The 27,093-nt window shown below is 36.2% G+C and overlaps 1 protein-coding gene across 1 annotated transcript; it reads right to left on the reverse strand.

Annotated features, from left to right (window-relative positions):
* Positions 1-22,930: 22,930 nt before the first annotated feature.
* LOC131052395 (3-ketoacyl-CoA synthase 1) lies at positions 22,931-24,798 on the reverse strand. The gene has a single exon (XM_057987046.2). The coding sequence runs from the start codon at positions 24,742-24,744 to the stop codon at positions 23,299-23,301; it is 1,446 nt and encodes a 481-aa protein (XP_057843029.2). The 5' UTR covers positions 24,745-24,798; the 3' UTR covers positions 22,931-23,298.
* Positions 24,799-27,093: the final 2,295 nt, after the last annotated feature.

Raw genomic sequence — 27,093 nt, forward strand, 5'->3', positions numbered from 1 at the left:
ATTCATCATAGAACATACGGTAATCAATCGGTTACATGCAGGCTAACATGCCAGATTACAATACATTTGGAACTCTAAGAGTCATCTGGATTTCTAATCATGAATCTATAATATCATACTCATCGAATGCCTACAAATGATCACATGAAACCATTTATATACCCTTCGAAACATATCCAGGTCGGCCACAAAAGATTACATTTACCAGTGCAGGAAAATGAAACATGTAAATAGATCAGCCCCAAGAATGAAAGAAATTCCTCTGGAAAAGAACAACGGATAAGTGCGGATCAACAAGAAGGTCGACCAAGGACTTAGGAACATTAAGCAAGACCCAAAATAGATCCACATGCCAAGAAACCACTCCAGAAAAGAAGAAAACCAACTCGTAAGCCCAAAACTCTTTTGGAACCTAGAAATAGTCAAACCGGAAGCAATATCTTGTCGGAAAAGAATCCAAATGGATTGAGAATCTAGAATTAAGCACAAGAGCTAGTCCAAAAATTGAAAATATGATCTGCAATGAAAAGCAAGCAACTACCAGAACATACCGGCAGGAACACACAAAAGTGCACATAGAACTGAATAAGAACTAGGCTAAAAAGGAAATATTTTTGGTTGATGCAAGATTCCTCATAGATCAGGGGTGCTCTTGCATCAGGGTGAGACACTCAAACTCTCACATAGTGATGATGTTCACAACTAGATGATGTTAGAAAATATAATAAGGTGAATGTTTGGGGTATTAGGGAAGAAGGGATTGTAGGAACACAAGAGAAAGCTTGAAACTATAAAAGGTTGATGATGTCAGTAGAGGAAAGGTAGAGTTTTGAACTTTTAGGGATGGTAAAAACACAAGGGAAAGCCTAAAACTGTAAAAGTTTGATGATGTTAGTAGAGGAAAGGTAGAGTTTTAGAATTTTAAGGATGTATTGAAAGGGATCCTCATAATGAAAAGGGTGAGCTTTTTAAAGACATAAAAGAAATTTGGAATGGACCAAGGGAAATGTTGTGGAATTATACTTTTAGAAGAAGACATGATTGAGATGACAAGTCTAATGGGATGGGATGAAATCTGGCAAGTGAAAGATTAGAGTGTCAGAGAATCGAGGAGTCAAAGAAACAAGTACCAAGGGATGGATGGATGAGACAATTTGAAAGGTTGACAGTTAAAGAAATTACATTTTAAAGTACGTTTGGACTCCAAGAATTAAAGATGACAAGGGATGGTATGAAAGTAAGAGAACCCCTCAAAATAAAAACTTTGGTAAAATTAACTTTCAGACTTCAAAGATTGGGAAGAAAAGAAAGGTTCAATGAGATGCAAATCTCTAAACTTTTGACAAAATAATGCTCGATGAAGAATATATAGAAAACACTACACTTTAGAGTTGGGGGATCAAGAGTTCTTAAAACAGGCAAGAATGTAAGTGAAACCCTAATAGTCTAAAAAATATAACAACCAATTTTTGAAAGGACTAGAGTAGGGATTCAAGAGTGATAGGAAAAGCATGCATGCATGGATACTCATAAAACTTTGACAACTTTCACACTATTAATTTTATGTTTTTTAAAATAGAAAATTGACTAAAATATGAAAGGGCTATTAGCCTAACAACTAGAAACACACATTCATGCAAGATGGCCTGCTTAGGATCTCTTAGATCAATTATCATTAATGTGCAATGAAGGGGGCATGAAATAGTAACAAAAGCTAAGAGACAGTCATGGAAAATAGATTTGAAAAGACTAAAAGGAATTAATTTTCTGGTCATTAGTGGTAATGCAAGTTGAGGCATGAAGAAAAATAATGGTAATAGATTGACTAGAGTGAGACGAAAACTGTAGAGGTCAAATCATGACTAAAAGGAAAGACCATTCAATGCGATCATAAATCTTGACAAATTCAATTTCCAAGAATAGAGATTTCTATAGAGAACACTTAACCCATTCCATACCATTTGAGACCATAATAATATTGTCTTAAGTATACTTGGACTTGGTTTGTTATAGAAGAAATTTTCTAGGTAGTAAAAAATTGCTCATAATGTTTGACAAAAGCTTAGAGAATATTTGAAAGCTCTTTAAGAGCATTTTACCCATCCTTATTTTGTATGATATCAAGATAAGTGTGATGAATTGTGGGATACCTGTGAATGCAGTCGTCCCAGCAGCTGCTATCCAAAGAGTGCTTCTCCTTCACCACTTCCCAAATAGCGTTGTTGCACTTGAACCCTGATCCCAACGCAATCTGCAGCACACGCTCGCCAACCTTGAGCCGCCTCTTCGCTTTGGCGACTAAACAAATGAAATTAAATAATGTAATTAAGTTTGTTAAATAAGTTTACCTTCTCGCCGCTTCTCTTTCACACTTTGCCACGTCACGTAATTAGGATATTTGCCCGGGCTTTCGCTGTGTGTATAGCCTTTTGCTCGGCAAAAGAAAGCATGCTGGTTGTCACTTTTAAGCAAGGAATTCTTCGTTTGACACACAACTTCGTCTGAAAATATTGGCACCTTACCTTACGTAACAAATATTTTGAGCTTTGGATTCTCAAGACCTGAGAATGTACCAAAGCCATTAGAGCACATACGTAGCACTCTAAACAAATCTGCAGGTTATGTGTGGTATATTTTTCATGGAAGACGTATACAATATATATAATAGATCAAGGAAAGTAAAAACAAATGAGTAAGGCTATTGAGTCTGATATTTCATGTGCTACTTGAATATAAGTTGAGGAGATTCTTTCAAAGAATCTTTGTTCTATATCAGAGATGAGACAGAAGGATCGTGGAATTGAATTCAAAATGGATTTTGGCGAAGGACGGTTTATGCTAGACTTGAAAATTATACTGAGCTTGAGAAAATAGTGAAGCAAAAGAGCAGGATTATGAGCAGAAAGGTGACGAACAAGTAGATCCACAGCAACCATGAGACCCTGAAGCAGACCCCTACGAATCCTACCAGAGAAACCAACATTATGAAAAGCCCTATGATCAAGATGAAATACTGGCAGCAAATTAGTTTTATGAGATAATTTTATTCACCAAAGTTTTATTTTTTATTCTATAACAACATGAATAATTGGTAGAGTTAATAAAAGACAACGAACACATCTCAAGAACATTCCCAAAACTAGATAATCCCCCCAAAAATTTTATTGGGTATATAAAATATGCTAGAACAACAAATTTCAACGTAGACGAAATAAATGGTGACGATGAAAGTGATGTAAAAGAAAATCTTTGAGTACTTTTAATTCTGAAACAACACTGCCTCAAATGTAGTAAATATGGGAAACAATCTCCAACAATCCAAAACAGGAAAAAAAAAATGTTAATATAACAGTTGACATTTTCTGTTCTTTGCAAACATTATAATATAACACTCAAAAATCACTTTAAACAGTGAATCAGCACAAAACTATCGTTTAGCAATATATCAATCTGCAAGTCCTCCATTCCTTTGTAAAGCTTAGGCAAAGTACGTCCAATTTATAAAAGAGTATAGATTCTTTCAATTTCAAACTTTGAATGTATACATTTTCAGAGACATGCCAATAGCTTGAAAGAACACGCTTCTGTCCAGATCAACCCTACAAAAAACCATCCCCCAACTCACACAATCTCTTTAGATCTACAACAGAGAGGCTATACAGTATTATTTCAAAACCCTTGGTAAAATAGTACGGCTCAGTCAGAAAATATTACAGTCATATATAAGAATCAGTAATTCCTCTCATTTAATGTTCGACTACAGCAGAGACGCGATCCAGTATTATTCAACAACACTTATAAATTCAAAGCAGATAATAACAAATTAGTTAAAACAATAGTTGTGATACAAGTAGTGGAGGGAGCAACATTATTGTTGACAACTTCCCAGGGCCTTTTTTTAATTTAAGGAATTTTCTTTTAAATATTAAGTTCTATTTTTATAAAAAGAGGGGCATATCATAAAAAAATATTATTCTCAGCAGCCGTAAATGAGGATAGCAAAACAGAATAGATTACACATATTTATAGATTATTATTAAGAGTTAGTATTCGAAAATGTAAAATAAAAATATAATTTTCTAACATAATTAAATGATTCTTATACTTCAAAGTAAATAATACAAATATAATAAAATAATTTTAATAATTTTAAATTTCAGGGGAAAAAGATATAAACAATCATTATATACTATCCAATGATATAATTTGTGTATGCTCTTTAGATTTTGGCGCTTATGCTCTTCAGGCTTTATAGGGAGATGACAACCATAATGCTATCTAATGCAACCCATCAAAATGAAGATTACTTCGAGTTAGATAAAGTTTACTAAATCAAAAAGTCATGTTTTAGGAATGCTACCATGTTGTACATGTAGGGTATTGTAGCTTACCTTTTTCTTGGACTTTTATTTATGTGATTGCATTCAATTCTTCCAACACGATTTAAAAGATACAATTGACAAAGGAGATTATATGTCATAAAAAATATTTAGAACTCTAAAACTTTAGCATATATTACTATCAGCAAAAACATTGCACCTTCAATTGGTGCAAGCGCTAGTTTTAGAAGATGTTCGTTTGAGGCAAATTGGATGATAGTGAGCGGCAAATTGGATGATGGATATATGGTGGTCAAAAGGGGTACAATTGTGAAAATAAGTTAGGTAAGGGATTTGATTGTGAAGAATGTGTGGATAAAGTTGTGAAGGTGTGATTAAATGTCATGGGAACATGTAAAATCAAGATCAATAATTCCACACACTATACAATACATATTGAAAATAGATTTTCTTTGGATTGGTAAGTGCAATTTAGATATTTGATAGCAATATTTTAGATTTTAGTGTATGGGATTTAAGATATTTGAATATTTTTATACCTTTTCATATGGGGATCTAAATATATTTTGGATTTTTCAATTTTAAATTTTGTGATTTAGGTATTTGGATAGAATCTAGATATTTAAAATTCAAATATTAAGATTTAGGGATCTAGATGGATTTTGTACTTTTGGATTTCAGATTTTTGGATTTAGGGATCAAAATGGATTTTAGAATACTAGCTTTTTAGATTTTGGGATTTAGGCATCTATATATATTTTGGACTTTGGATTTCATAGCTTAGGAGTAAATATTCAAATTGATTTTGGAAGGAGGATGCATTTTTTTTGGATTTTAAGATGTAATTTGGTTTTGGAGTTGTGAATTTGAATACTTTGGTTTGAACAATTTATTCTCTTTGATTTGGGATTTATATTGTCCTTTTACTTCTTTTTTGATAAGTGAACATGTGTGACCCCTTGGATAGATTTTAATTTTTCGCTTGATAGTGATTTAGTATTACATGTCAATACTTTGCATGATAATGGGACCCATGGATTCTTGTCGGACCTTTGTTTCATATGCTAGGGCATCCAAATCAAATTTGTTTGCTTCTATATCTGATAAATTAAATATTGGAAATAATAATATACATGACAATGCATACGAGACACAACATTAAAATATATCTTTATTCACACATGCAATTATTATAGAGAAGAAGACCAGAGATGGTCGGCCAAAAAAATATTTAAACCATACTACCTTCCTTGGCAGTACATGACATATTTAAAGGACCTAATGGTTGCCAAGAGGAACACAATCGTCAACCAATTGACAAGATACTTAATACAAATAACCAATACACTAGCAAATAACAAATATTATAAAACATAACAATTGGCATTTTATGCCAACTACATCACCCCCCTCAAAAGAAAAAGTCATCTTCTAGATGATAAGTAAACATCAAGTGATATTAGGGAATACTAATGACAAATAATGAATTGGACTAGACAACCCCAGCTTGTAGTGTACCTACCAAATCAAATGGGTGTTTGGGGGCAGCCTCCTAGTGGGGTCAAGGGTAGCACCGAGGGTGCCCTCTCTATCGCGATATAGGGAAGGATCGAGAGGAAGCACCCCCATCGCCAAAACCAAATTTAGACCTTCAAAACCCCAAAAAACTCCATGGCACACCTTAGTTTTATTATTTTTAAAGATGTCGAAAACAACATTGATGAAGCCCAAAAATATAGATTTTGCAATGTTGTTGGTGCATATTCTCCATACAGCTGAGTAGGTGCCTTGTACAAACTTGTTGACTTCCTGTACGACATTTGTCCCTCCATGCCTGCCTATCACCCATATGGATTGTTGTGTTTTTCTTCCCTCATATGACATCTAGTACAACAACCTTTGACTTCCCTGCAACATGCCTAGTCCTCATACAGATCCATTTTTGTGATGGTACGATGTTTGTAGGGTGTTTAACTTTTTTCTCTTGAGTATGTACACATTTCAACGTATGACTACCCTACTCATGTACGATAGGTCCCATTTTCAAATTTCACATATATGGGGTTCTTTGTTGTGTATAGATTTCTATGTGTGGTTCATTCTTCTCCATCATATGGATTCATGTGTACGATCCCTTCTCCACCATACATTGAAATTTTTTCTTCCCATTTAGTTTGTACAAACCTCTCGCAGTGTTTTCCTTGTATAGATTTCTCCTCACCTCATATAGATTTTCCTTCACATTGTACAGATTTGTTTGCTTAGACACTATACATGCCTCTTCAATCATTGTATGGACTTATTCAAATGCCATGAAAAATCCTTGTATGGTTAAGCCCATATGAAATTCTCTTCATGTATGATGTACAAATGAAGTGGTTGGTGTTAGACACAATGCACCACTAAAAGGGGGAGGGCGTGAATCAGTGGTTCTCAAATATTTTCCCTTTAGCTATGCTTTGTAAGCATATCAGTTTATGGATGAAAACACAATGCAGACTTACTGGTTAGTCAAGAGACTAACTCAAATATAGACATACCCAAGAGGACATCACATAACACTAGCATGTACGAGGAAAACCCAAGATGAGAAAAACCTCGATGAGCAATGCTAATGGAGTCTACTGCTCCAATCCAGCTTCATAATGAAAACATAGTTACAAAGTTTTAGGGCACCAACCTCTAACTTTAGGGCACCAACCCAAGGAGCTACAAGCCCTATCGGATTTATGGGCTACAACCCAAAGGAGCTACAACCCCTACACCGAGCTACAACTCAGTGTTCACCATGAAAACATCAAATACTAAGGTAGTAATCTAGTTACAAGTGAATCTTGTAAACACTCAATACAACCTTCCCTGTCGGTAAGGTATCTCCTCAGCCTTACTAGTTCTCTGCACACTCTGACTGAATCTTCACCAACTCAGTCACTATCCTACTAGATCTTCTCTTCCTACTCACTGCTCCAGTGTTCACTGATTCTACTCTCTGCTGGTTCTCTATTTATCTTCTCTACAACCTCCTTAACTTTTGCACTACCACTATGAACACTACTGGTTCTTCTCTCCAACCGGTTGAATGCTTCAACCAGGTTCTCTCTCACTCTCACTCTCTTTACAGATGCTCATTGAGCACTTGGCTGATTTGATCTTACTTGTAGAAGTCTTCAACTTCACAATCACACAATATTCTACTATTCAGCAACACCAAGCATTCTCTTTATCCCCACACTTATAGCCAGGTTTTCCCTCCAAAAACCAATTCAAAATCTAGGCGGTTAGGGTTTCCTCACCATCCTCGAGGCAAACCAAAATCAATCAGATCTTTCATGATATGATCTTCCTGACATCTAATTGCACAACTCCACCATATTCTCATCTCCTGAATCACGCCTTCCATCTTTGGCGAATTGCTTTTTACCCTAATAGCTGATCCCTTGGTCAATCATGAAAGAACTGTTTCCTCCGTCGCCTCGATCTTCTTAATCACTCTTAGTTGACTTGTAGTTGTCTTCTAGACCTCAGGCCTCAAACCCCTCTAATTGCTCTGCAGCATGTCCCATGATTTGTGTGACCTTTCATTTAAGTTGACCAACCCTGCAACAACCCTGTTGATGTATATTCCATCTTTATCCAAATGTAGGTTTTCCACATTGACTCCATGTGGCATCCATATCGACTAACTATCATCTTGGCGCTTCATGTTGGTCCACATGATATAACCAACTAGCCGCTTAACCGATTCCTCTTTCCTGACAGTTTGCTAACCCTGCCTGTATCACACATTGTACCGGTAACCTCATCATGTCTGCATTCTTTTGAACTGTGGATGGAATACCTTGACCGACCGTCAGACATGTCCTTCTGTGAGAAAGCTCATTTTCTCATTTCCCTAAGGTGGAGAGTTGTCTGCATCTGCACCTTGCTCATATTATCAGTGGGCTTATATATTGGTTGTCACTCTTCTTCAGCATGCCTTCTCTATCGGTCCAGTGCATAACCCTAATCTCATGCACTTAAGGCATTCCCTCAATTCATCGGTGGATCTAGTGTGATCCTCAAGTCTTTGTCTTTACCTCTTCACTCTTATCTCACAAAACTATAATGCACTCAATGCATATAGGAGATAAGCCCCACTTACTTGGTGGAGTAACACTTTGTCATTTGCTCATGTGAGTTCCCTGTTTGTGCAGCATACCTTGAAATAGGTGCATGTGATCCGATGTGGACACACTCACTATTTAGTCATTGCTTCTCATGATGACTGCATCTTCAACCGGTGGGAGTCATGTTGTTCTGCAACCTTACAAACCTATTCATTCTTCTCTTCTAGTGTTAATGTGATTCAGATAACATTCTGCCTCTTAATCACAAACAACCACTCAAACAACTCTCTATCTCATCACGTAAAGCAACCACTAACTTGTGTATTGGTGACTCCTAAGGTCATCTTCCTTATCTTTACCTGTATTTTACAAAACAAGATGATATCCAAGATATCATATCTTGTACTACTTCATTGCAGAGTTGCACATACATCTCATCTACCGGTGGTCATCCCATACCAGTTGACATCAATGACAACACAATGCCAACAATCTCCCCCTTTGGCATTGCTGTCAACACATGTAGTATCCGGCATATTATAGAATCCTTCTTCTCCTTTGACAACAATGGCAAAGGGCACTGTCAAGATGTCATTCCTCCTTGTCTTTAGCAACACTGACTGAACACTTTCTCCCCCTTTGTCTTCATTGGATGTAACACTTCCTTTGATACCACTTGTTATTTTGTCGCCAGTTGTTACATCTTCTCAAGACACAATACTTGAGATGGGAAACTTAATCATCAATTGAAACTAATTGAGCATGCACGTCCGATGCAATTTGAACTCAATTTGCAGAAAGACTGATACCAATTGTTGATGTGTCAGTGAATACTAATCACCTGCCGGTCATCCTGCAACACCTCTACATTTTCTATCTCTTGCAGTTTGGGAAGCCAATTTCCTTGCAAGTTCAAGCAAGCCAACTCTTCATCATGAGCACTTGAACTCCCCCTGAGTCATACATCTTAGGTTCTTAACTTCCGTCAGGTATAGTATCAAAACTCCAATCTTCTCCATATACCAGTTTAGTTGTGCATATGTGATCATTTGATGATCGTTCAACTCTATTGTATCAACATAGTCTATGACATGATCCTTAATTTTCCCAATGCCATATAATGACATCATCATGCCAAGAGATAAACTAGTTAGCCCAAAAACATGCAAGCCTACATGATCAACAACTGAGGCCAACATATGTCTTTTAGGTCTTCATCAACACCTCCTAAGGCATAATTTCATTCCATGCTACTGGGGCTAATGCAATGCTCTCCAACCTCATTGTCTTACATAACCTGCAAGTACCTGTTAGCATACATGTTGGTAACATCCTACACATACTGGTTAACATCTGATGCCAATTGTTAACCTTCACTCTTTGAAACATGTAGTGGTGATCCATCACTGATCTGTAGATGTGTAGTCAAGACAACATCTACACACACCTATCTTTACATTTTCATCCTTCATACCAGCAACATCATGTTCTTTCATGTTGCCTCCTTTACTGAGGGGGGTGGAAGATAAATTCAATGTGCTACTCCCCCTAAGATCCTGCATCTCCTTTAGGCCTTAGGGGACATCACTTGTGTGTTGAGCGCATAGCGTTGGTCCATGGTCTTCTTCCTCTATACATGCTTGGTTTCATCCTTCTTCCCATTTTCACACTTGGGAGTAGGTCTTTCCTTTTTCTGCTGATGGATCCTTCCATTTCCTGATTCTTCATTATAGCCTGAAGTAGTGCTATAGTAGCACATAAAATCCATCCCAACTTTATGATTGGGAAATCTCTTGACATACCAGTTTGACCATCTTCTCCTGGTCATGTTGCTTTGACTAGCAACCTGAACCAGTGGACCTCTTACTCTTGCAGGGACATTTCTCCTTTGGTTCCATGCAGATCTCTGCCTTCCATATTCTCTATCTTCACTTATCTGCAGAGCATGAATATTTTGTCGGTCTCCATGTAACTGTAGTTTCCTCTTCCCACATTCAAACTCTCTATGGCCAGATCCATTGTAGTTATGATAAATAATCTTTGCATAACTGAGAGAAGGAACATGCATGTATCTACTTCGGGATACATCCTTCCCATAAGCATGATTTCTATGAGATCCTACATTATTCTTTCTAGATCTCTTTCTACATTCCCTTACCTTATGGCCATAATCATTACATGTAAAGCAGTAATAGGTAAATGATGACATATGAGTTACATAATTACTTTGCTATGCATGAGGAGATCTTGCCGATTTTGCATCCCCATCTTTTCCTTTTTCAGAATGGATCCTTGGTTGTCCATTCTGAGCACCTCTTTCATCTGATCTCTTCTTCTTCTCCCACACTTGCTTCCCCCTATGGGTGGTATCATTTTTTTGTCCTCTGTCAGTGGAGGGTCTCCTTTGCTGATTCCTCATCTTTCTACTTCTGATGGAGTTTTCCTCTTCCATCTTCTCCTTACCTCTGGGATCTGTATGAAGATTCCTTCTTGCAGCATTGATCTTCACTTTTGTCTGCAAGTCCACACCAGTTGTGGTTAGGTCAACCTTCTTTAGAGGAATATATCTAACTGGAGAGGTCTAGCCTTTGTTCTCTTCAAGCAGCCACTGAAGTTTTTTGTCTTTTATCTCTAGCTGAGAGGCTAGATCTTCACACCGACATTTCTTGGTGTCTTCTTCCCAAGTCTTCAACTCTAAGATGCATTTCTTAGATTCTTCAAGGCATTTGACTAACTGGTTCTGCTCAACAATAGAAGCATTCTTGAATAGCTTGTATTCCCTTTTAACTCTATTGTGTTCTTCAAGTGTATTTACAAGCTCTCCTTAAAGGTCAACTTCTGCTGCTTCTTCATCATCAGAAGGATCTTGATGGCAAGAGCTATCTGCCACGTCTTCCTCTTCATCATTATCACTGCTCAATATATTTTGTTGAGGGGAACTATTTGCCCAGCCACTTTCAAATTCTTGGGCCACGAAGAGTTGAGATCCTTCTTCATCACTAGTGTGGCTGGTAGCACATCTATCTTCATCATCCTAATAAATATGAGAGGTGTTTCTCATATTTGCTTCAATTTCTAGTTCTACAATTGAGGGTTCATTTCCATAGAGGTTATTCAATCTTTCCCATAAGTTCTTTGTTGTTTTATACCTGTCCACCTATGAGTCCACTGAATATAGCCTTCATGGCTTCTTCATTGCACTGGTTTCTTATTTCTTCCACAACTCCGGTAGGAAGACTAACATTTCTAATGAGACCATCAACCACAAACATCTATACATCAAACCCTAAAGAGGATAGGAAAAATTCCATTCTGCAACTCCATATAGAAAAATTTTTACCATCAAATATAGGAACAAAGATTGACACTAAGAAAACCATTGTGTCCTTAGGCCAAAATCTACCCAAGTTGGACAACACTCTTCTAACTGGGAACCTAAGCTCTGATACCAATTCTTAAACACAATGCACCACTGAGAGGGGGAGGGGGTAAATCAGTGGTTCTCAAATATTTTCCCTTTAGCTATCCTTTGTGGGCATACTGGTTTATGGATCAAAACATAATACAGACTTACTGGTTAGTGAGGAGACTAACTCAAATACACACATACACAAGAGGACATCACATAACACCATGATGTACGAGGATAACACAAGATGGGAAAAACCTTAGTGAGCAATGCTGCTGGAGTCTACTACTCCAATCCAACCTCACAATGAAAACATAGTTACAAAGTTTTAGGACACCAACCCCTAACTTTAGGGCACCAACCTAACGAGCTACAACCCCTACCAAATTTATTGGCTACAATCCCTACACCGAGCTACAACTCACTGTTCACCATGAAAACATCAAATAACAAGGTAGTAATCTAGTGACAAGTGAATCTTGTAACCACTTAATACAATCTTCCCTATCGGTTAGGTATCTCCTCAGCCATACCAGTACTCTGCACACTCTGACTTAATCTTCACCAACTTAGTCACTATCCTATTGGATCTTCTCTTCCTACTCACTACTCTTCTCTTCACCAATTCTACTCTTTGTCGGTTCTCTGTTTATATTCTCTATAGCCTCTTGCACTTCTACACTACCAGCATGAACACTACTGGTTCTTCTCTCCAACCGGTTGAATGCTTCAACCAGGTTCTCTCTCACTCCCACTCTCTTTATAAATCCTCATTGATTAGTTGGTTGATTTTCTCTTACTTGCAGAAGTCTTCAACTTCACAATCACACAATATTCTACTATCCAGCAGCACCAAACAATATCTTCAGCCCCACACTTATAACTAGGTTTTCCCTCCAAAAAACATTTCAAAATCTAGGTGGTTAGGGTTTCCTCACCATCCTCGAGGCAAACCAAATCCAATCATATCTTGCACGATCTGATATTTTTGACATCTAATTGCATAACTCCACCATATTTGCATCTCCTTGATCATGCCTTCCATCTCTGGTGACTTGCTTTTTACCCTAATAGTTGTTCCCTTAGTCAATCACGAAAGAACTATCATGCTATTTCCTCCATCGCCTCGATCTTATCAATCACTCTTAGTTGACTTGTAGTTATCTTCCAGACCTCAAGCCTCAAACCCCTGCAATCGCTCTACAACATGTTTTGTAATTTGTGCGACCTTTCATTTAAGTCGACCAACCCTGCAACAATGCTGTCGATGTATATTCCATCTTTATCCAAACGTAGGTTTGCCACTTTGACTCCATTTGGCATCCATATTGACTAACTGCTAGCTTGGCACTTGATATTGGTCCAAATGGAATCACCGTCCAACCACTCAACTGGTTCCCCTTTCCTGATGGTTTGCTAACCCTGGCGGTATCACACACTATACCAGTAACCTCATCATGTCTACATTCTGTTGAACTGTGGGTGGAACACCTTGACCGGTTGTCAAACATGTCTTTCTTTGAGCAAGCTCATTTGCTCATTTCCTTAAGGTGGAGAGTCATCTGCATCTGCACCTTGCTCATATTATCGGTGGGCTTATATACCAGTTATCACTCTTCTTCAGCATGCCTTCTCTATCGGTCTAGTGCATAACCCTGATCTCATGCACTTAAGGCATTCCCTCAATTCACCGATGGATCTAGTGTGATCTTCAAGTCTTTTCCTTTACCTCGTCACTCTTATCTCACCAAACTATAATGCACTCAATGCATATAGGAGATAAGCCCCACTACTTGGTGGAGTAACACTTTGTCATCTGCTCATGTGAGTTCCCTGTTTGTGCAACATATCTTCAAATAGGCACATGTGATCCGATGTGGACACACTCACTGTTTAGCTATTGCTTCTCATGATGACTGCATCTTCAACCGGTGGTAGTCCTGTTTTTCTTGCGACCTAATAGACCTGTTCATTCTTCTTTTCCAGTGTTGATGTGATTCAAATAACATTTTGCCTCTTCATCACAAACAACCACTCAAACACCTCTCTATCTCATCACACAAGTCAGGCACTTACTTGTGTATTGGTGACTCCTGAGGTCATCTTCCTTACCTTTACCCATATTTTTCAACACAAGGTGATATCCAAGATATCACATCCTATACTCCTTCATTGCAGAGTTGCACATACATCTCATCTCCCAGTGGTCATCCCATACCAGTTGACGTCAATAAAAACACAATGTCAATAGTTGGTGTGTCTATACATGTTGTGTTTGTATGGTGGATGATTTAAGCTATTTTTGTGCTGGTACATTGAATGAATGTTGTACTTTGTTGTCCCATATGGCAAATGATCCGCTCCTTGTTAGGTCCCAGAGACAACTAAGAGGGGGGGTGAATAAGTTGTGAATTAATTTTAAACCAAAACTAACTTAACCAAACTTAATGCATAATACTAGTAAACCAAACTTTTATGTCGGTAAACAATTTAACAGTTAATTACAGTACTAGTAAAGTTTAATGCATGAAACAAAAAGACAAATAACATCCACAACACATAACCAAGATATTTGTATGTGGAAACCTTGTAAGGAGAAAAACCACGGTGGGAAACCTTACCCACAATCAGATGATACTACTGCAGATAGTATGAGTTTACAATATGGAGTCTACACATGTAGAAAGGCCAACTGCTTAGAGCTCATTTCTCAATCACAGAGTGGGAGTCACACTGACTACAATTGGATGATTAAATCCAATGATAATGTACTGCTCAAAATAGCATCTTCATATGCTGGATTCAATACCGGTTAAGCTCTGATTTGCTTTGTTCAAAGACCACCTTCAATCTTGAATGATGTCTGCATGTATAGATTTTCTTATATTCGTATATACCTTTTTATATTCCTCTTCCTCAATCTCACATAATCTCACAAATGAGATCTTACATATACCGAAACCTAAGACCAAATGTGTAGGTCGACTCACTAAAGATATTACAATAAAATCAATTACAAATGAATCAATATACGATGCATTATGTCAGATCAATGTATTTAAAATAATAACAAATCATCTTCATAATGTGTCATGCTGATCTGGAATGAATAATGCTTGCCAGTGCATAACCTAGACCTATTTGCCGGTAACAACAAATATGCAAACCTAATTAGATCAATGACCAAATCACCAAAACAAAGTGTCCAAATAATGTCTTCGACATAACCAACTAATCTTCAAGTCATTCCTAGTTACAGTGAACAATATATCCTACCAGTGAACTAGATACCGGTGACTGTGCATAAGTCACTGAACTTGCCGGTGAACATAACCATGAATCTCCAAGTGCTAATAAGTGTTGACAGGTGTTGATATCAATGACAAAACCATACCAACATATCCAAAATACCAACAATCTCCCCCTTTGGGATTGATGGCAACACAAGATGGAAAAACCATCTAAGTTCCAAAACAGAAATGCCAAAAACCAAAAACCAACAATCTCCAAAAGAGATCATTAACCAGAAATCAAAATACGTATAGAAAGTAACAATATCTCCCCCAAAGAATAATGTCTCCTCAAAAAAGAATGTGTTTTTCCATAGATATCTCTCCCCCTTTGACATCAAATGCCAAAGCAATACAAAAACCAGATTTAAACTTATTACAAAATACCAACCTATCAATTTATCCAACTACTCCCCCTGAGAAGTAGCTTTCCTCATCAAAGCCAGAAAAAATATTTCTCTATTAATTCTGTTGGTTGATGACAAACATCAACTGTCTAAGTCTCTACTGGTGGGGGTATAACCCCAAGCTTCTCTCTGAGACATTCAAAGGTTTCCTTAGGCAAAGGTTTAGTAAAAATATCTGCAATCTACTCTTTAGTATTTACATAAACCAACTTCACTTCTTTTTCTTCAACATTCTCTTTCAGAAAATAGAATTTGATAGAAACATGTTTAGTTTTTGAGTGAAATACCAGATTCTTAGATATATCAATTGCCTCCATATTATCACAATAATTGTTATAGGTTCTTTGAATTTTACCTTTATATCCTTCAACATTTGCTTAATCTATAATACCTGGGTACAATTAGTTGTTGCTGCAACATATTTTGATTCTGCTATTGATAAAGATGTGCAACTCTATTTTTTGCTCAACCAAGAAATTAATCTGCTAGCAAGAAAGAATGCTCCACCGATGGTGCTCTTTCTGTCATCTACAACTCCTACCCAATTTGCATTTGTGTATGCACATAAATCATAATTTCCATCTTTAGGATACCATACACCAAGATTTGTTGTGCCTTGTAGATACCGGAAAATCGTTTTCACTGCTGATGCATGATTTTCTTTAGGATTACTCTGAAATTTTGAAACAATACATACTGCATTCATAATATCAGGTCTTGTTTGTGTCAAATACAGTAAACCTCCTATCATAGACTTGTATCTTGTTGGATTAACAGGTGCCGATTCATCCTTCAATGATAGTTTATTAGTTGTAGTCATAGGTGTACTTACTAGTTTAGAGTTTTCCATGCCAAATTTATTTAGTAATTCTTTTATGTACTTTGATTGACTTATGAATATACCTTTGTCAGTATGTGAAATCTGCAATCCTAAAAAGAATTTAATCTCCCCAATCATAGACATTTCAAATTCTTCTTGCATCTTATTAGAAAAGTCTTTCAATAATCCATCTTCTCCTCCAAAAATTATATCATCAACAAAAAATTCTATAACTAAGATGTCATCATTAGTCACTTTCAAGTATAGATTGCTGTCAACATTACCTTTAGTGTAACCAATCTTCAAAAGGTATTTGTCCAATCTAGCATACCAAGCTCTAGGAGCTTGCTTTATTTAATCCATATAAAGCTTTCCTTAACCTGCAAACCATATCTTTGTCATTTATCAATGAAAATCCATCAGGTTGTTCAATGTAAAATTCCTCTTCAAGATCACCATTCAAAAATGCACATTTAACATCCATTTGATATACTTTATAGTTCTTGTGTGTTGCAAATGCTAAAAATAATCTGACTGCCTCAATTCTAGCTACCGGTGAGATGATGCATATGTTCCTCCGGTGACTTTTGTCCTTGAATTAGTGCCTCTGAGATCTCTTTCCTTAGAGAGATAAGATTCTCTAACTTAGGACTGTGTTTTCACTTAAGCTCTCTTGCTTTTCCTTTTATCCTTTCTTTCTCTTTCTCTAACTTTTCCAATTTCTCCTCAAATCCAGCAATTTCTTGTTCAATAACTGATATAGGTTCAGATGAACCAATGATATTATCAGCTATATCATTTATCTACTTTTGAACTTTTCTTATTTCCTTATCAATGTCTACTGTTAACAAAGTTGTATTGGAATTATCTTTGTACAGTTCCTTATACTCCAAAATTGTTGTATTTAGTGCCGGCAAAAGTGTATTAATGTGTTATGTACACTTGTTTATTTTTCCTCAAAGAATTTTCCTTTTTCCTTTTCCATTTTCTCCTTGAATGTTTCTTCATTTATTTGATCAACTGTCAGTATATTTCTAGTAATATATTTAGACAATGTGTCTAACTGACTTAAAAAATCCTTTACATTATCTACATTGCAATTAGGTGCAATAAACTTAAGAATAGGAATTGTGTCATCAATTGCCTTATAGGCCAATTTATTACAATTTGTTATTTTCTTTATTGAATCCAAAAGTACTTCAGTCACATTAGTAGGTTTAAATTCAATTAGTGAAGTATTAGATGTCTATCCAACTACCTTTACAATTTCTGTGCTTTCGATGGGAGTAAACAATTTGCCTGAATCAACCTCTGGTGGGTCAGTCTGTGTTTGCATTTCCACTAGCAATGGTTTAGACTTCCCAGTGATTACCTTTTGTGCTGTCTCAATGTGTACCTGTGAATCAGTCGGTTTCTCTGTTGGTTTCTTTGCACTATCTGCTGTCGGTATTTCTATCTTTGTTGGTTTCTCAGTGCCAGCATCTACACTACCAGTATTTGTTTCACCACCCAAAGGTTGCTTTATTTGAGTTTCATCCTCAATATTTTCTCCTGGTGTTCCAACCTCAATATTATTTGTTGGTTTCTTAGTAGCAACATCTTTCTTTTCCTCCGTGTTCTCCTTATCAACTACAATGTTTACTTCTCGAGTGTCAATATTCATAGTGTACAAATTTTTTGACTCAGGGTTAGTATCTTCATGTGGTGTGTCCACATTCTCAGTAGCCAGTATGCTATCAATCTATACCGATGGAGTAACCAAAGGTGGTGGTAGGTTGTCAGTTACTTTAATGTTGGGTAATCCACCTACTTTACCTTTTCCCTTGTCTCTGTCCTTTTGATAAACTTTGAAATTTTTTGGTCTTTTCAACTCTTCTTGTTTTTCTTTCTCAACAAAGAAAGTGTCCCACTTGTCTATTGTTTCCTCTAGAATTTCATTTACCCTACCAGCCATTAGGCTCACATGCCGGTGTCCACTTGCAATAACTAATCTGTTAGCTTCACTAATTAATTCATCAATTTCCTCTACAAATTTGACTGGATGTACAACTAGTAGTTTTTCAATTTTAATTTTCTTATCTAGATCCATAATTGCTAACCTCTTAGTATCTAACTACCTATATAATTCACTAGGAAAATCATCTACAACTTCAATTATACTTTCTTGTAAATGTCAAGATGTAAAATAATGTTGTTCTCAATACTTTTTTTTTTCTCCATTAGTAAATGTATTGTACAGTTTGCTCACATTAGCTAGATTGTCATCATCAGTTATTTCACTCAATAGGTTGTCCAATGGTGGTATGACCTATTTTTGTTTCCTTTTAGGTGTAATTTTCTTTGTCGATGGCCTCACTGCCTGTTGTTTCTTCCTTGTCTTCTTGGGTGTAGGAGAGGGTACCAGTGATGGTTTTCTCTTCCTATCAACACTCTTAAACTCAGCAAGAATTTCACTTTTTGATGATGTACCAACCGGTGAGAGATGTGCCTCTGGTTGTAATCCTTCAAGTTCACTTTCCTTTATTCTACTGATGTTCATAATGTTTTCTTTTATGACCCCTTTTTGGCTTCCGTACAATATTCAAAAATAGCCTCGTGGCCAATATTTGTGCTCTATGTATGGTGTACAAACTTCCTATGCAGTGTTCTTTCTTTTCCTATATGGTTCAGACTTCTGTTTAATTTTTTTTCTCTCAATTTCATATTTTTTAACAGTTCTACTTGTGTACGATTTGACTCTGTACATGAATGGTTTCCTTTCATGCAAGCTCCCTTGTTCGTATTGTCCCCATTCTTCCTTCATGGGATTTTTACATCTACTTTCCATCTCTGTACTACTAGATGTATCATCCATAACTTTACATATTTCCATGGGTTTCTCTTCACCAAGATTTGTAGCTTCAAGGAAATTACATGTTAGCAAATATACCTCATAGTCTTCCATTCAGGAAACTAATCTCATCTTCAGAGCAATCTTCCAGTTTGAGCACCACGTTAGGTTCCATACCTTTCCTCCATCCATACCTATCTCTCCACCCTTGGACTTTGAGTTTGAGGATGCCATTTTTTTACTCACCACTTGATTCATCAAGTTGATGGTGTACTTCCTCTTGTCACTCTTGATCAAGAGTGTGTTCTGCTTCCAATTATGATTTGAGTTGGTCATAATCAACCATCGCCTCCCAAGGAGTACATCATATGCCTTCTTTTGGAACATAATGATTACGATTCCAAGAAAATAATTTGTGTCCCAATCATTATTTTTTGTGCCATCAATGTTCCCAATGACTCAATGCTATGCTGGTTGGCACCTACCAAGTGGAAGTTTGATTGCTAGAGTGTCGACTTCCCCAGACATTTCCAAATATCCTTCGATATCATATATAACTCCTAATCCCTATCAATGATGGTGTTTGCCAACTTTTGGCAAATTATTTCCATCTCAACAACAACCGTCTTCCTCCCGATACTCACTGTCAGCAACATTGGATTACTGGCCTCATTCCTTTCGAGTGGTGGTTTTCTCAACAATTCCTCCTCTTATGGATTACACTATTTGTGGATGACTGTATTGTCACTAATTGTGTTGCCAATTGCAAATTATAGAATAACTTTTAGATAAATCACATAGGAAAGAGATGACTTTCAAAACCATACTATATGAAAGAGATTAATCAATTTCTTTGAGAAACTCAATTAAAAATATTACATTTAGGATGTGGTGTCCTAGTAGGTGTTAGAAGTGTGATCATGTAAACTAAATAAATAAGATAAAATAATTTAGAATACAAACAGCTCAATTAATTTTCTTTCTCCTCCACCTTCAACTTTTTATTTTTGTATTCAAGCCAAATGATATTTCTTCCATGTATGTAGATATGTTGCTTTCAAATATAATAGTATAATATACTATTCTTTGGATTACAAAATATATGTATCAAAAATTTGTTGTGGGATTGAGTATGAAAAATTAAATTTATAGATTTTTGAAGATTGGATGAAATAATCAACTTTGATCATTGATTAATAGTTAACTCCATGGTTTTGGATGTAATGAGAACATGTGGCAATAATGGACTAGTTGGGAATTATTTTTAATTGAAAAAATAAAATAATAGTTAATCAAATTAAAATATGATAGTTAAAATAAGTTAACTAATTGAATGGAGATTAGACGAATACATGAATTAGTTTCATAATAGAGTTAATTGAGTACATTGCATAGATAAGTTGATTGATTAAATGAACAAGTTAATTAATTTTGATTGATTTGTTAACTAAAATCGGTGGAATTTAAGGAATTACTTATTGAATTTATGCATAATGTAAGAATATGAATTATATTTAATTTATTTTACTTAAACATTTGATTCATAGTAAGAAATGACTCATTTTCATTTATTTAAATAAATGTAAAAATTAAGCTTGCTTGAAAAATAAATAATATTTAATTTAAATGATAATAAAGTAACATATGCATCTTAAATAAATCTATATAACAAATATAAGAAATATCCTTCTTGAAATGTTTATTACATTTTTATCTAATAAAATGATTAAAAAATAAATGCCTTGAAAATAATCTTTCAACATAATTAAAATTTGTATTTATTATAAAATATTAATTATTTAATGTACAAATAATAATTCATAAAAAAATGGTAGATGGACTCAAACATCATGAAATCTACCCAACAACAACAATAAATCCTATACCAAGTCTTTCCAAACCACCTTCTAAATGGTATCTATTACTAGGTAGTGACCTTACGTGGCAATAATGACATAACAAAATCCTTGCAAAAATTAATAATATAAATAGACATTAAATATTTCAACATAGTTAAAATATATACTTATTACTAAATATCAATTATTTAATGTATAAGTAAATATCCATAAACAATGGCAGATGGAATCAAACATCATGACATCTACCCAACAATAATAATAAATCATATTCCAAGTCTTTCCAAACCACCTTCCAAATGGCCGCAACCATTACTAGATAGTAACATTACCAAAAAAAATTGACATAACAAAATCTTCACAAACAATAATGATAAAAATAGACATATTATTTCCAAAAAATATATATTATTTCACAAATATCTAATTTATAATTATGCTATCATTTTGCAACTTAATAACCAACCAATATATCTATTCTTTGCATGAATTTTTTTTTCAATTTATCGCCTTCACGGATTTAAATTTAATGTTTCCATTTCATTTTTGAGTTAAATTAATGAGTTTCAAAGAGTTGTTCCTTACTCTAGAATTTAAATTTTAAACACTTTTGGACTTTGTGGAAGTAATGTATATTCATTATGGTGTGATTGATGGAGGAGCACATTGTTTTTAAGTTAAAGTTTGTATGTAATGAATTGGATTAGTTTAAAGATTTAATAGGAGAATAATTTAAATTAGTTTTAGAAAAATTAGTGATGACATCAGATTTTTGAATATAAATAAGAAATATAAAATATATTAGTATCAATATACTCATAAATATATATTAAGCTATTTTATATCCATTTATGAAGATATAAATAAACAAAATAAGAAATATAAAAAGACATTAAGGCAAAATATATAAATGTAGATATATCATTTTATTATTTTAAGATTGAATGTTTCAATTACATGCACTTTTAATAGAATATACATTAAAGTTTTTTTTTATTAAAAGTGGTGATGTAACTACACTACAATCAAACATTCAACATTAACAAAATCATAAGAGACAAAAAGAGTTCAGAGATCAAACTAATTGTTCTTCATTACTCACCTACTCTATTACTACAATGAGAAAAAGGAAAAAAAATACTATTTTTACTACAATTTGAAAAATACCATTTTTTGGCATAGATTTTCATAAAATCAACTTTTTTTTGCCATTTTTGGTAAGTTCCATACCTATCAGATGTCTATGAAAATTTTCAATTATTGAGAGTTAGCTTGAGTGACACTACTCGTCAACTCACTAAGAGATTGCATGCACAACTTAAAAGATACTTCAAAAACAAAAGAGAGAAAATCTCAAAAAAAATAACATTAAAAGTCAATTTTGAGGCCTTATATGAAGGAATTGGGCCCTGAAAAATGCAATGAGCTGAGGTTCAACTAACTCTTAGGATACCCCTTCATGTCAAATTTCAGCCGAAAAGAATAATCGAATAAAAAATTATGATCGTTAGAAGGCTTTGCATCATTCTCCTCTTGTTGAAAAGAATACAGCTCCTGTAAGTTCCTATCCTCAAACTGCTGCCACTTAGATTGATCCAACTTCTTCAATTCCCACTCTATAATCCATATGCTTTCTGTTGGTGCTAATCTTTCCTACTGTACCAAATATCTATGGTATTCTCCTTGTCGAGTATGAACAGTTTTCTTATCTAAAATCTTCACAAACATTTTTTTTTCTTGCTCGAGATTGCCTGCTCCCAATTCACTCCTCCCTCACTATCATTAGCATGATCTTCACCATAGAAATAATATAAATAGAAAATATTAAACATAAGGGAAACATCTAGACCAATTGGCAAATCTGCCTCATAAGCTAACAATTTGAATTGTAAATTATGACAAAATAAGACTTATATTTTGCAGATAAAAACTATACCATCACTTAGACAACAAGAATCGAATGAAAAACTATATCTAATAGTGATAACCAAATACACCTAATCAGAATACAATACATACGGGTAGGGAGAGACCCCTCTATCTTATTGGCCCTAGCAATTGGTCAAATCGAATTTACTACATTATATAACCGGCCATTTATTTTCCATTGAAGGGGCCTCGGAATGAAACAAAGCGTAAAAGAAAGAGTACACAGGATGAACGGTACATAGCAATTCAGTAGATTTATACGAAATTGAAATAGTAGGAGCGGTTTAATGAGAAATATATCGGCGCAATCAGGTAGTGTTGATGTCCAAGTCGTTGGAAGTAGGTTGTATAGGGGTGAGACGACTTAACCACTGGTCACAGAAATCATCCGTGTAATTCTTCCTTGTATCCCAGGGATACCTGTGAAGGCATTCGTCCCAGCAGCTGCTCTCCAAAGGGTGCTTCTCCCTCAGCACTTCCCAAACGGCGGTGTTGCATTTGAACCCCGACCCCAACGCAATCTGCAACACGTGCTCGCCAACCTTGAGCCGCCTCTTCGCTTCCAAGTACGCCATTTCGTACCACACGCCGCTCGTGGACGTGTTGCCGAACCGAAAAAGCGCCATGCGCGACGCCTCCAGATCGTACTCATTCAGCTTCAGGTTTTTCCCGATTCCGCTGATGACGCCGCGACCTCCCGGGTGGACGCAAAAATGCTGGAACGCCAGCTTGAAGTTGGGAACATAGGCCTCCACCTTCATCTTCAACCACTTTACGCAGAGCCAATTGTAGGCGTAGTACAGCTGCTCGCTCAACGGTAGAACTTTGGGGCCGAGCCGGGCTAAGTTGTTAGCCACGGCCTTGGCAGCGACGGCGTGGAGAGAAGGGCGGAGACGGACACCGTAGACGTCATCGTCGTCCTCCGTCACAAATATGCAAGCGTAGGCCTCGTCGTCGGCGGCCACGTTGGTCCGAATGGAATGGAGAAGCCGCATTTTGGCTCGTGCGGCGTCTTGCGGTTTGTTGGAGAGAAGCATGGCGGCGCCGCCAACTCGGAAGAGGCAGGGTGTGAGCATGAAGGTCCTGTCGTTGCCGGGGTAGTTTGCATTGATAGTTGTGTTCTCGGTGGTGAGGATGAGAGCGTACGAGTCCGGATTAACGAGCAACAGATCCCTAGCCATGTTCACCGCTAAAACACCGGCACTGCACCCCATGCCGGAAAGATTAAACGTCTTCACGCTTTCCTTCATCTTATAGTGGCTCGCTACAACGGAAGCGTGCGACGGTGCCGCCGTGAAGGTGGCGACCGTTACGATGACTATATCGATGTCTTGCGGCGTGACACCCGTCCTGGCAAACAGCTCGTCCGAGGTTGCGAAGAAGGTCTCCTCCATCTCCACCCGCGCTTCCTCCAATGTCGCCACCATTTCGTCGTTGAAAATGAACCGCGGCAGCGAAGTCTCTTCTCCCAGACCGGAGCTCAGAAATATTTTCCACTGGAATTTCAGGTTTTCTGGAATTATAGTCTCTGCACTTAATGAAACGTAAATGCTCAACTCAGCGTTAGCCTGGCGCTCCACCGGCGGTTTGTAGCAGGTGAAGTCCACAAGAAAACATTCCCGCCGCTGCCTTCGTTTGGCGAGGAGTTTAAGGAGCAGCCACCCCAGCGCCGTCGCCACACATAGCTGCGACAGCACTGAATTATTGCGGAGAAGCAGCAGTAGCATGCATACAAAATCGACCCAACGCTTCATATTGGCTTTCTGGTAAGATGACGAATCCTGGTCGATCCGTTACAGAGATTCTTCAAGAACACTAGAAACACCTGGTTAAATATCTACCCAAGCCCCGTTGCGAGTTAAATGGTAAATTGCCTCCGATAAACTACCACCTGTACTTCTTAATAAAGATGTCAACGATCTCAATGCGGTGCTAACGAGCTATCGCTTCCTGTAGGAAATAGTTTGGTGGAATGCAATGACATTTCTCTATCTAAATAAACCTAGCACCTCCACCAAAAGGAGGTGCAATGATTACGCCAACACAGATGGACGTAGTTTAGAATAATATGATATTAAAATCTCGTGAGATTTTACTTCAAGAAGAATAGAATGAAAGCAATAACTCAATAAATTATATTGTCATACAAAAATAGAATATATTTAGAATAAATTAGTGGCTTAAAATTTCTGACACTAGCATGAGATATATATGACATGAGATAGTTTGCCAATGGAAACTTTCCCACATATAATAGCCTATTGACTACTTATATGTTTAATAATATATCTACCGAAATTTGTTAAATTTATTAGTTCTACCTCGCATGAAACTACCAAGGCTTAAAACATTAAATAGTTATTACTCTTTACTGCATGACCAATCAAATCGTTGGATTTTTTGAAGTAAAATTTGAAGATTTTGCATTTGATTGGCTGGTTCCTGCTTTAAGGTATGTTCAATCAAAGAAAACTCCAAATTTATAAACATTATTTTTATGCACATTTAACGAAGTCTATTCAGCGATATTCTTGTTGCCGTATTTTCCAGGTAACTGTCTAAATAGAATGTAAAAAGATACAATATCTTATCCTTATTCTTTATTGCAAGACCTCCAAAGTCAAAAGTTTACGAAGTTCCATTTCCTTCCCACAGCCTTTTTGGGGGTCCAGATTCTATTTATTATTATTATTATATTAATAATGAATAAGTGGGTGCTACGTAGGAATAAATCATATGAATATGTTTAAGTTGTAATTATCATTACCATCAATGGGGAATTATTTTATCACACTTCTGGCTTCAATCTCCAATGTCTATTCTGGTTCGAAAATGACAGTACAGATTGACTAACACGCGCATTAGTCGCACATTTTCCACCGTCGATTTTGCAATAAAACGACTGCGATTGACTAACCTGTCACTAACACGTTGTACGGAAGGTCTTCTTTTGGAGCCAGAATAGCTTCAACCCTCTCCAACATACTTCCATCTCTCTAACTACCTAGTCCACCAGATTAAATATAATGTCTCCAATATTTTCAACTTGTTTAAGTAATTGCATTCACTTTCTTAAATTGTTTGGATGCGACTTTTTAGGGTGGTTATTTAAAATATGATATGTAATAATAATAACAAACAACAAAATTATCATAATATAAATATTATTTTTAATTAATTTTTTAAAACTTAATAAGTTTATCATCTATAATTAAATTTTTTAAATATTTTAGTTTCAATATTTTCATGTTGTATTTAGATTATTCTATTTTAATTTTAGTTTAGATTTATGTTTGAAATTTATTTTAATTTTTAATATTTTGACTAAAATTATAAATAATAAAAAATTATTTAGAATTAATTTAATTTTAATTATTTATGTGATTAAAATTTTAATTATTATAGAATAATTTTTGAACTTTTATTTTAATTTATATATTAAAATATATTTCAAAATTAAAATATCTAAGATTAATAGTTACTCTTTATCTTTCACAAGTTATATCTATCTCTCATTTGTATCCTTATCTCTCCCTCCTTCTAGCCCCCCTCACTCCATATTGTGCCCCCCCCCGCTCTCTCTCTCTCTCTCCTCTCTCTCCTCCTCTCTCTCTCTCTCTCTCTCGTCTCTCTCTCTCCTCTCTCTCTCTCTCTCTCCTCTCTCCCTATCTACCCCCTATCTAGTCTCTCTATCTCTACCTCTCTACCCTCCCCTCCTCTCTCTCTCTCCTCTCCTCTCTCCTCCTCTTCTCTCTCTCCTCTCTCTCTCTCTCTCTCTCTCTCCCCCTACTATATGTCTATTCCTCTCACTCTCTCTCTCTCCTCATCTCTCTCCTCTCTCTCTCTCCTCTCTCTCAGTCTCCTCTCTCTCTCCTCTCTCTCTCTCCTCTCTCATCTCTCTCTCTCCCTCTCTCTCCCTCTCCTCTCTCTCTCCTCTCTCTCTCTCTCTCCCCTACTATATGTCTATTCTACCTCTCTCTCTCCCTTCTTCTCTTCCAATACATATCTATTTCACTCCCTTTCTTTTCCCATATATCTCCATCTCCCCCTCACAATCTCCCCCTTTTAAATAGAACTATCTCTACTTCTCTCTATTTTTTTTT

The sequence above is a fragment of the Cryptomeria japonica genome, chromosome 9, assembly GCF_030272615.1.
Source record: "Cryptomeria japonica chromosome 9, Sugi_1.0, whole genome shotgun sequence".
In the NCBI taxonomy this organism is placed as follows: domain Eukaryota; kingdom Viridiplantae; phylum Streptophyta; class Pinopsida; order Cupressales; family Cupressaceae; genus Cryptomeria; species Cryptomeria japonica.

What these genes read in the sequence shown, in the direction of transcription:
- LOC131052395 (XM_057987046.2), bottom strand. Translation starts at nt 24,744, where the DNA reads ATGAAGCGTTGGGTCGATTTTGTATGCATGCTACTGCTGCTTCTCCGC.